At 31.6% G+C, this 12,500-nt stretch overlaps 1 protein-coding gene across 1 annotated transcript in view; it reads right to left on the bottom strand.

Annotated features, from left to right (window-relative positions):
* LOC119574167 (mediator of RNA polymerase II transcription subunit 25-like) overlaps positions 1-12,500 on the bottom strand; it is a 23,339-nt gene that overhangs the window by 3,985 nt on the left and 6,854 nt on the right. Inside the window, 9 exon segments of the mRNA XM_037921304.1 lie at positions 1-11; positions 1,307-1,474; positions 3,343-3,505; positions 4,342-4,367; positions 4,369-4,518; positions 4,958-5,038; positions 7,715-7,763; positions 11,662-11,915; positions 12,105-12,189. The exon segment at positions 1-11 is cut by the window's left edge and continues 98 nt beyond it. Coding sequence (XP_037777232.1) covers positions 1-11; positions 1,307-1,474; positions 3,343-3,505; positions 4,342-4,367; positions 4,369-4,518; positions 4,958-5,038; positions 7,715-7,763; positions 11,662-11,915; positions 12,105-12,189 — 987 coding nt within the window.

Below are 12,500 nucleotides of genomic sequence, written 5' to 3'. Positions count from 1 at the left end.
TTACCTGGGATCTGCAGTAAAAAGCATTATATGAGAAAGCCAAACAATGAATTACTTGGTAAAATAGAAGGTATTCAATAAACAAAGCAAGTTTATTGTCTATTGTGAGGAGTTTTTTGCTAGCTGCTTGCATTCGAAAATGTGCAAACTATGTTTAATCTATGTCTAGGACATGATGTCTGTGGCATCTATTAAAAAATATAGCTGGTTTATATTAAGGAAACTGTCCCTGAGACAGCAGGGATTTGGGGGTTTTGCGAATAAGTAGAAAATGATCCTCCATATTGACATTTAGTTTGGGCTGTCAAAATAATTTATACTGCACATCTTTTGTTAACCTCAGACAGCACAAACTGTTCTATTTTTGTGGAAAAAGTAAAATATCGTCTTACAGATGGACAACAGTTATTTCAAATCTTCTGGCAGACTACTTTATAAACCAATGAATGTGGGCTTTCCAGCCAGGACTTTGTCCACTTAGCAATTTGGTGTTTATGGGAATAATACTAATTGTTAGAAAAGCAGAGGGGTTTAACATGTAATATATGAATCTGCTTCTTTATGAAGTTGTGATATGGCCATACTAGCCATAAACTGGTATTATCAGTGTATCACCACAAAAAATTACTAACAATTACTTCATTATACTTATTATGGAGCATGCATAACCTTAAATTAGCAAGGACTTAACATAGCTTTTCCATCAACAGGCACCTCTAGATGAATCATCAAACCCTTGGTGTACAATGTTTTACTTGTACATATATATATATACACACATGGATATATATTTATGCATGTGTACATAAATTAGACAGTTGAGTACATATAGAGGCTTATGCCAAAATGTAATGTTCTGTACGTATACAAGAAAAGCACAAAGCACAAATGGTGAATTATCTATACCGTCAACTGAAAGGTTGGGGTTACAATAGTGATACAGTAATTATCAAAATATAATTACTGTATGGATATAATATTCATTGCAGTAATTTTAAGCTATATGGGGGGTTTATAACTAGCCATAACTCAAGTTTTACACTTTCAGCAGAACAAATTCTCACATCATGGCAAACACCCACAGCCTCATCACATCTACAACCTGATCACAGCGATGAGGCTTTGTGCATGCTACTATGAGACAGACAATCACCCAGGTGCAGAGTGGTGTGCACTGATGAATGCCACTTGCTGTTCTTAGGTTAAATCATGTCTACAAATATCTATGATTAACAAATATACACATTTACTAACATACAAATATGCACAAAGAACCATGTTATAAATGTTTATAAAGATTCCATACCTGTCCTTTTCGTGCACCCTGAATAACACTCCTGATTTTATTCACAAAGGAGACTTGATCAACAGGAATGAAGCCAACATAGGCCTTCTTCTCACACGAAAACAGCAGGATGATCACTTTAACCTCATTTTGTGATGGAGACGGGTTTGACACATGTACGCAGCCAGCCTGTTGGTGGAAATGAATATATGTAGAAAATATACAAATGAGAATGAATATCTTCAGGACATCTTCAGCTATATTTTACAGTTTCAACTATATCTTCATCAGAAATACCCCTCCTCACAGAAATGGAAAGTTGTGCAATTGTTCCCTTACACTCTCTATTTCCTTCTCCCTCTTCCTCCTTCCCTATTTACCTCTTACTTCCTTTCTTCTTCCCTCTCTCACAATCTCCTTCTCCTCTTAGCTAATGTTTTATACTGCACATAAATACATCCATTACTGTGTGTATCTGTAAATATTTCATTGTTACCATCTACCTTATTTTTCTATTTCAGCAATTAAGTAGTCCATTAATCGTAAACTTATCTAAATCTTCATCTACTAAAAATAGGTAACCTCAATGATATCTTTGAAAATAAAGTGCCTAGTCTATGCAATATTCTATTGAAAAATGATTAGACCAAATCATCTTTCCCTCCTGTCTACAATCTTAGCTGTAGCATATTTGATTTTTCAAAGAAACTGAAAAATTACTGTATCCCTATAACCACATTCACAGCCAAACAAGCTAATCACTGTTTAGTATGCACAAAATGTAGTAAACTCAACTGTGCATGACAAATTCTAGATACCCAGAATGTATCTAGTATTTATCAGTCATGGCAAGAATTGATGGTAACCATTTCACTTGGCAAAGCTAAGACCTTAAATCCTATGACACTAGCAAATAAAGAAAACATCTAAATCAAGTACTCATTATGAAAAATGTCGAACACTTATGAATGAGAACAAATATCTTCATGCTGCAAGAAATGTTTTTGAGTAGTTTTGATTATGTCTTTGTTAGAAATTGAAGTATTTCTGACAGGGGAACTAGTCAAATACATTCCCATTCATACCTTTACTACTTCTAGATCACGTTCAGTCTTACATGATTCTGTGCTAGTATCATGTTCCAAAGGATGCCAGCCTCTTAACCCTTTCAAGACAAACGGCATCTATTCTTGCAATGATGAGCTATGCCCACTATGCTATGCTATGCTATGCATGTGCACTAAACAGCTTGGCCCTGGCTGCAGTCCTTAACCCTTTGCCGACAAGTGGCATGTACGTACATGCCATGGCATGGCTGGACTATCTGCCGGGGGCATGTACGTACATGCCATGGTGTATGTATGGACATGCCATGAGTTTTTTTTATTTTACAATCACGGCAAATTATTATTTTTCTGCCACTGAAAATGTGATTAAGTCGTTTTTAACACTTTCTCATTTTTACTATACATAAAAAAACAACAACAAAAAACCTACAATTTCAACTCCATGATGCCACACACTGCTTATTTTATTCAGACTATAGAGCAAATAATGATCAACTATGGAGTCTATATAACAACAAAAATATCCTTCAGTCTTGATTTATCAGGAACTATGGCAAAAAGGTATTTAGCATGAGTGGTCGTGCATGCTACGGCGACGATATAAACCCCTGGCAGCGAGGCCCGGGCCACTATGAATACTACCCGTCGGGAAAGGGTTAAAGAGGCAGAGCCCCTTAAAGGTAGACTTAGTTTCTTTTTTGCTTCATTTCTTTTCAAAGATCATGTAAGCCATAGCTAAAATTGTAGAGAGTGGGGAAAACATAGTTTGCGCTTCTAATTTTTCGCATGAGCATTAGACCCATCATCTGGCTCCACACAGCATGGTAAAAATCTGCTGTCATCAAGGATCAATCAACCAGTCAATCTTTCTCTTGCTCTTACTAGCTATCTATATTTCACATCTACAACCTTTTATAATCCAACTCTGAATTTCATATATCAAAATGATAACAGTAAGCCTTACAAAATTCCTACGCTTGCCACACTTACCATCCCTCTGAACAAAAAGTTAGTAAGAGCTTCCAGTGCGGGACTCTGGTCAGGCAGGAACATGACGGTCTTCACATTCTTGAAGTAAGTGTTTCCGATGGAGCCGAGGATATGTTTTGGTATCATCTGCATTATGAGTTTACTTGACCAACCCTCAGTTTTTCTGCAAAAGGAGAGGTAAGTTACAACATTTTCTGCATTTGAGACCAGATGCACCATTACTATATTTATCAAATTATTGCACAAAAATGGCAAACCTTCAACATCATCTGTCAAGGCGCGAGGTTTCATCATCAAAAAAGGAAACTTTTTAATAGAAAATCAACAACAATAACTTAGGGCTTTTGGGTCCTGAAGTTCCCCTGTTTTTAAACATAAATGAAATTGGGGCTGTATGACACAACGGGATCCGTGAAAATTTAGAAAAAAATTTTAAATTTGAAATCATGTTTCCCTGCCCGGGGAGAATTTCAAGTCTATGGAATACCCAAGGTATTTTTGGGTGAGATATTCTTGCCATCAACAACAAAAAAATTGGGAACAGTAGTAGAAAATTGTTGTCTTATTCAAAGTATACGATAAGTGTATCTGCAAACATTTCATTTTCTCAGAGATAATAAATGGACATATTCTCTAAATTCTGTCAAATGCCAAACAAGTTTTTAAACAAAAAACAAGAAAAAACAAAAAAAAATAATTTACCTCATTATACAAAAAACTAACGTACTTTCTCACTTTTTATGTTAAAGGCCAATAGAAAATAACAATTATTTCAGTTCCTTGCATGCAGTGATGGGTTTTTGAGTTGACATTTTATAAAAATATTCAGTCAAGAAAGACTTCTTTTTGACGGTTTTACACACATACATAAAAACCCCAAAAACATCTTAAGCATTTTACATACCATATGCACACAAAACCACAAAAAGTATTTTTAACTCTCCCCAAAATGCTCGCACCAACATGCACTCTCTCCCCCTTTCAAACTTCCCCACTTACACTTCTGGCTCTCCATTGACCACCAGAGGATGTCATTTTGCACGTCACTTGGTGGGCCACTCTGGTGTTTTTGTCGCCCTTCTTCTCCTGCCACTCCAGTGTGCCCTGCCACACTACCTGTCGCTGATTTGGCATGTTCATTCCTGCCCCCTGTACCACCTGGTTAGGCGGCTGGGGCTTTGGGGCACAGGTTTTGGGTTTTGTTCACCCCGGGTTTGGGAATCCCAAAAATTATTAAAATTAAATTTAATTATTAAAATAGAAAAAAATAAAAAAAATAAAAAAATTAGCTTTTTTGGGAACGGAATCGCTTATGATTCGGGTTTTTAAAAATTTAATTCAAGAAAACACTTTGGAACTTTGATTGTTGTTGTAGGAACTGTTGGTCTCATATCCATCTTCAAAGCCAAATCACTTTTTTATCTCACTCAAGAGTCAACAGCAACAGAATCTTATCTAACACTGCAAAACAGTAAGATTCTCAGATAATTATATATCATGAGTGGGGAAAAAAAAAAAAAAAAAAAAAAAAAAAGCAGGGGGGGGGGGGTTGCAAACCTCTAAAAGGGGGGAAACTTATTTTGAAAAGGTTCCCTAAATTCTTTTTCATTATAACGGGCCCCATGGTGGGGGGCCCTCTGGCCGCCCAAAGGGGCCCAAAGCCCCACCATGAGGTTCCCAGGAAAGCGTTTGGTTTCTGTAGTGAAAAAAAAAAAAAATTATTCCTGTTTAAAACTTTTTTTAAAATTTATAAATTTTTTAAAAAATTTTTTTTGGGAAATCTCACAAAAATAACTTTTTGGGAAAAAAAATCTCAAATTTTTTTTTTTCGAAATGAAGCCCTTTTCCTTTTCAAAAATTAATGTGTTTTTTAAAAAAAAAAGTTGAATTCATAAACAAACAGAAAAATGATATGATAAACATTTTTTAAAGGAGGCCATATTTCTTGCAAGAAAGCAAAACTGTATAGAGATCTTTTCTTAACCCGTTCCTGCCGGGTGACGTGACAGGAAGTCATAGCGAACCGCATGGTTGGGCAGGTTCAGCAGAGCGCGGGAACGGGGTTATGGTTTAAACGCAGGCGGACTCCCGCGCCCAAATGCCCCGGGCCAATGCCAGATATCACCAGAGTTAATTGCTCTCAGAGATTTCTGATAACCGGGAAAATAAGGGGTTAAAAACCCCTAAATAAAAAGGTTTTTTTTTTAAAAAAATCAATTTAAATTTATTAGGTATGTCTTGTATTATTTCCTGAGTAAAACAAAAATTGGTGCAGAAACCTCTGAGATCCTAAGATTTTTTTTTTTTTTTTTTTTTTTTTTGGGGGGGGGGGAAAAAATTTTTTCCAAAAAATTTGAAAACACAAAAGGGGGTTTTTAAAAAAGAAAAAATGGTTTTAAAAATGGGGGTTGGGGAAAAACATAACCCCCATGTTTAAAAAAACAAGGCCCAAAAGGGAAAAAAAGGGAAATTGGACCCCCAAAAATGAATTGATTTTTGCCAAATTTTTTAATTTTAATTTTAACGGGTTCAATGAAAAAAACAAAATAAGCCCCAATTTTATTTCTTTTTCCCAATAGAAATTTTTTACGGATTTTGCAAAAATTTTAAAACAAAAAATTTTGGAAATTTCTTCTTTCCCTTAAAAAACCGATTTTTTGGAAAACTGTTTAGCCTTTGGGGCCAAAATTTTTTAAATAAACCTTTTTTTTGTTTTTTCCCAAAAAACTTAAAAAAATTTGTTCAAAAAATTGGGGGGACCCAAATTTCCCCTTTTAAACTTTTTGGGGGGGGGGGTTTTGGGGGGGAAGGAACTTTCTTTTTGTGGGAAAACTTTATTATTTTTGTTTTCTAAAACTTTTGGGGGAAAACAGCCCCAAAAATTTTGGGTTTTTTTTAAAAATTTTTTTAAATACTAAAAAAGAAAAAAAACGTTTTTTAAAATTTCAAAAAACCTAAAAATTTATAATTAAAAATCCAAGGTTAAATAAAAATGGGGGGTTTTCTTGCATTTTTTTTAAATTATTTTTTTGGGGAAAAACCAGGTGGGGGAAAAAATTTTTAAAGGGAATTTTTGCCTGAAAAAGTTTTCTCAAACTTCCACCCCACCAATCCAAAAATGCTTCAAAAAACACCCCAAAAGGGACCACACGGGGGGCTTTATTTTGAAATAAAATATAAAAAATTAGTTTGGGAAAGAAAAAAAATTAAAAAATCGGCCCCTTTCATAAAAAAATTTTTATAAAAAGAATCAGAAATGAAACAGATTGGTTACAAACCATTGCTCCTTTCTTTTTGGGGAATCTAAAAAGGGAAACCGTAAACAAACTTTTTCCCAAGTTTTTAACCCTATTTCAGGGGGTTGTACAAAAACTGATTTTAAATATTTGAATTTCATAAAACACGGGCGCACAAAAAATTAAAAATATCGTAAATATTCATGTGGGTAGGGAATTTTGGCCCCTTTAAAAAAGGGGTTCGTTTCAGTGAGGCCCTAAAGCTTTTAAGGGTGCTAAAAACCAGAAAAATTAAAGGGGGAAACCCTGGTTTTCAGTGCCAAACCCAAATTTGGGGTGAAGGGTTTAATGCCAAAATCCAAATACTGACAGACTTTTTTTTTTTCTGCTTCATTTTCCCTGGTTTTCCTTTCCACCCTTCCAGGGGAGTAAAAAAATTGGGGGTCTTTTTCCCTGACATGCAAAAAAAGGAAACCCCCTTCCGGGAAACCCCTGAAAACCCCTCCAACCAGGGGGGAAACCAGACAAAACAAAAATTTTCCATCCTTCCCTCCCAACCTGGCAACCAGCCCGGGGTTTGGGCTGGGGGCCCAATGCCCCCCGGGGGGACCCCGAGCCTGAACGTTGGTGGTATGATTGCAAAAAACAAAAGGGGAAAGGGTCCTAAAAAACAAAGCTGGAAAAAGGAACCCAAAACAAAAATTTTTAAAAACGTTAAAAAAAAAATATATATGTGATAACTTACTCTTAATAATAAAGTGTTTTAGATTATAGAACTAAATAAAAAAAATAAAACTAACTGGGTATTCATTATATTCATGCCATATTTCCAACCTATTCTAAAAATTAAAAAAAAAAATTCCTTTAAATTTTAACTTTGGTTGCTGATTTTGAAAAGTTGCCTGTGGGTCTTTTTTGGGGGGAAGGGACCTTTCCCGGCGGGGGGTTGGCAGGGGCCTTTCTGTAAACAGGAGGGAGTTCCACTATTAGTCCACAAAAAAAAAGCATATGTAAGAAATTAAAATGCCTTGACCAAGCAATGAATCAGATGATTTTACTTCAAATTCATTTCATTTTTCAACAGTGTTTCCTACTCAATATAATTGGCATTCCTTCATATTTCTCTGGCACCAAACAAAGGTAATCTCTCCATATTCAGAGAATTTCAGTTTTAGGGACTCCCCACTAAAAAATTATAAAATTTTTCCACTTGGGCAGTAGTTATTTACCCCAAATTTCCCTTTAGGATTACCAAGGCCGTAAAAAAATCTTGCAAAATATGAATAAGAATATCTCTGTGCTACTTGCAAAATGAGGAAAAAAAATTAGTGTCCCAGTACCCATTCCTTTCAATCAAGGTAAAAAGGGTTCCCCTTTTTGGAGGCTTTTGATGACTGATAACCCTTTTAAAGGGGTTTGGCTGACATCAAACGTAACTGGGAAGGGTTTGGATAGGGATTTGGGAAATACAATAGTGTTGATTCCCAACCCTGTTTTAGCCCCGGGAAAACACCATCCCCCTCCTGGGGATCTCGAAAAATCCAGAAAAGAAGAGACCCCTGGATAAAAAGAAGGGCCGGAAGCAAATGATTTCAATTAAAGGGCCTTGAATTGAATGACTCCCTTTTCATAAAATTAATACACCCTTTTTCAACTTTTTAAACGATAATGCTCATAAAAACATAATTTAAATTTTTTCAAAAGAGATATATTTTTATATTAAAATTAAAAAAATAAATTTAACAAAAACATACACAAAATTTTTTCCTTATATGTTTTTCTATCTCTTTTCTATATGTGGTTTTGTGGAAAGGGAAATTTTATATACATCTTAAAACCTAAATAATATATTAAAATATAATAGAATTTTATAATATATATATTATATAGAAAAATATATAAATATATTTTTTATAAATTAAAATATGTAAAAAATATGTATATTTTTGTATATATATGGAAAATATTTTAGTATATATATGGATAAAATATTGGAAAATATAATTAAAAAGGTTTTAAAATTTTTAAACATTAAAATATATATTTTATATATATATATATATAGGGATAAAAAATGGGATATTTTATAATTTTAAAATATATATATATGTTAAAAAATGTATTATATTTTATAAAAAGGGATTTAAAATTTAAAAATACATGTATATATATGTTTTATATATTATTTTATATAAAATATATAAAATATATATATATAACTATGGGATAATAATAATTGTATTTTAATATGTATATAATTAAAAAAAATTAAGTATTTTTGTATATATAAAGGTTTAAATTAAAAAGGGTGTTAAAATATTATTTTATAATTTTGATATTTTTATATAAAAGAATTTTTATGAAAAATGGGATATTTTTAATGTTATAGGGGATATGTTTATATGTGTATAGATGTTTTTATGTGGTATTTGTATATTGATATTGTAAAATATTATATGTTATATATATATGTAATATGTATAAAATGGTATATAAATTTTTATGTATATTGTATAATGTAACATATTTTTAAATGTGTATTAAAAATATTGTTTTATAGTATATTGTATTATGTATTTTATGTATAATATGTATACATTTGTATACATAGTGTGTATATAATATATAAAATATAATATATAAATAATATAAATTTATCAAAATGGACATTAATGTTGTGGTTTTAGTTATATATTAGATATAGTATATATAATTATAGATAATTAAAATTTTTAAAACATTTTAAAATGTAAAATATTGTTAAAATTATATATAATCTATATAAAATATATATTGTATATTATATATTTTATATTAAAATTTTTAAAATATAATATTTAATATATAAAATATATCTAATATTAATATATTAATTGTATGGGTAATATAATTTTTGTTTTATAATAAATATATATATAGTATATGTAATATAATATTAAAATATATATAAATATATATTATATATAATAATAATATAATATTAAAGGACATAATATATAATTCAATATAATTATATAATTAATATATTTAGATATAATATAAATTTTTAAATATGTATAATATGTATTTTATAAAGGGGTATATATATATAGGTTATAAAATATGTGTATAAAATACTAAAATATATTTTTATTTTTATATTTTTAATAATATATATAATTTTTAAAAATATATTTATAAAATAGGTATATATAAGTGTTATAATTGTATTTTTGTGTATTAATTTTGTTTATATATATAGGTATATATAATTTATATAATAAAAATATATAAAATATATATAATATATATATATTTTATTAATTTTATTATATATATTTGTAGGGATATATATATTGTTGATATATAATGTTATATTAAAAGTTATATATATATATGTAAAATATTTTTATAGGGATATATAATTGTATAATATATGTATACTATTTTATAAATTAAAAGTTATTTTATATGATATTTTAAAAATTTGGTATAAATGTATAATTATATATATAATTTTAAAAGGGTAGAACATATATAGTTTTCATATTAAATACATATATATTTCCAAATATAAAATAAAATACAAAAGCAAAATAGTATGATATAAAATATAATATAAAATAATAATACATATAAATACATATATATATAATATAATTTTAAAATACAATATATTTATTACATATATAATCATATTATAAAATTTCATTAATATATCCATATATATTTCATATAAAAAAACCCAATAAAAAATAAAAATAACCCTTTTTAAAAATTTCCCTAAGGGGACTATACATATAATAAAAATATTAATATAAAATATATAAATAAGATTGGGGTTTTAATATTATATAATTATGTTAAAAATATATTGTATATAATGTATATATATGTTGTATATTAAATGTAATATATTATGTATATTAAAATATTGTAAAATTATATGTATATTATATAATGATAATTTGTAATAATAGGGATAAATATGTTTATATATTAGTATATATATAGGGATTTTATTATAAAGTAATTTAATTTTGTATATTAAAATTTTAATATATGTATAATAAAATGTTATAATATTTTTAATATTTAATTTTATGTATATATATATGTTTTATATATATGTTATTGCTTCCATGTAGGGATGTATTTATGCATTCATTTTTGCATAATTTTTGGGAGGCATTTTTGGCATGCATTTTTTCATGCATTAAAGAAAACATTTATGCAGCAAAATTTTGCAAGCATAAAAGCAAGGGGGGCAAGTAGGGATGTTAAAGTATGGGATGGGGCATGTATTGTATGTATGTTTGTTTTTAATTTCAATTTTTATGCATAAGAATTTCAAAAAAATTATTGGGATTTTGTTTTTTATGTTTTTGTGTACCCGTTTGCATATGCCCCATTTTAACCTGTACAAAGTTTTTATGTATTTTTTCGTGTATTTTGGTTTTTTAGACAAAGAAATTTTGTTTTGGTGTGTTTTTGTGTGTGTGTGTGGGTTTTTGTTTTTTTGTGTTTTGTGTTTGTGTTGTGTGTTTGGTTTTTTTTGGTGTGGTGGTTGTGTGGTGTGTGTGTGTGGTGTGTGGTTTTTGTGTATGGCATGTGTTTTGTTTTGTTGTGCATTTTTGTTTTTTTTGTTTTTTTTGTGTGCATTTTGGGTGTGTGTGGTGGTGGGGGTGCGGGGGTGCGTTGGCCCTAGGGTGTGTGCGTGGGTGCCCTGCCGTTTCGTGCGTTGCGTTCGTGCGGGCGTGTGTTGTGGTGTTTTTTGTGTTTTGTGTGTTGGGGGTGTGTGGGTGTTTCAAATTTCACACCCGAATTTTTAAAAGATTGAAAGCTTAAAAGTAGGGCCTTCAGGATTCTACCTAATTAACCAACTTTTTCCCCACTGCCTGAAACATTTCTCAAAGCTCCTTTCTGAGCTGAGTTGCCACACCACCTTTCCCTCTATTTCAAAGTCCATCACAAAGGATCAAACATCCTACAGCAGCCCCCCTTCCCAGAACAGGTGAAGATACACATTGGGACAACTTAAAAAAAAAAAAGTGAAGAAATGTTCTGGCCCCCTAAAAGCCCACTCAGCCCAAGCGAGACTCACTCCTTGTGTTTGGACCTGTGTGGGAGCCGGTGAGGCCCCCGTTTACTGGCCCCGGAGAGGGTGTGGCGGGGCCCGTTGGGAGGGTTTTTTGGAGAAGGTCCTGGGGCCGTGGGGGCTTGGGCACGTGCGGGGCAGGGGGCGTTGGCCACTGATGTCACTGGAGTGTAAGGTATGAGCGAGGGGCTCAGCGCTCTCTCCTGCAGACTAAAAAGGACGTTAGCAGATCCCGTCAGGTTCTCTGGGTGTTTACTCTCCTACTCAGGAACAATACAATATCTAATGCTCATTAAAGCCTATATAAAACTGTTACAAAGCAGAATAAATGTTATTGTTTTTATAATAAATAAAGAGTGAAGATTCGTATCACAACATTACTCACATAATGTCTTGAGAAAGGGCAAGGTGTTTGTGGCTTGCTTGCATAATTCTTAGCCATGCAGGGCCTGGTGGTCTCCTCCTGCTGCATCAAACAGACGATACAACTCTACCAATTTTTGCACTGATATAATTGACAATTTGGGTACCACACTGTTGAAGAGAACAAAGAAAATCATGCTTTCACTGGAGCACTAAAGTATGGTATATATATTACTGACAATACAAAAAAATATACATCTATATCAACATTGCCCAATACATGCATTTCCAGATTTCATTATCCAGAATTTAAGTCAAATCCCTTGGGGACAGTGAAACCCGATTAAAAATCAAACTCAGGGGGAATAACTTACCCTTTTCAAATCAAGGATAATTTTTTCTGGGGTTATTGGAGGGCCAAGGATTAGTCATGGGCACGCTCTGTGTTATAAGAATGCGCATCTCGGAATTTTCCCCCGGGG

The sequence above is a fragment of the Penaeus monodon genome, chromosome 1, assembly GCF_015228065.2.
Source record: "Penaeus monodon isolate SGIC_2016 chromosome 1, NSTDA_Pmon_1, whole genome shotgun sequence".
NCBI classification, from domain to species: Eukaryota; Metazoa; Arthropoda; class Malacostraca; order Decapoda; family Penaeidae; genus Penaeus; species Penaeus monodon.
Note: the sequence above shows the minus strand (reverse complement) of the source record. Positions and strands in the feature narration are given on the sequence as shown.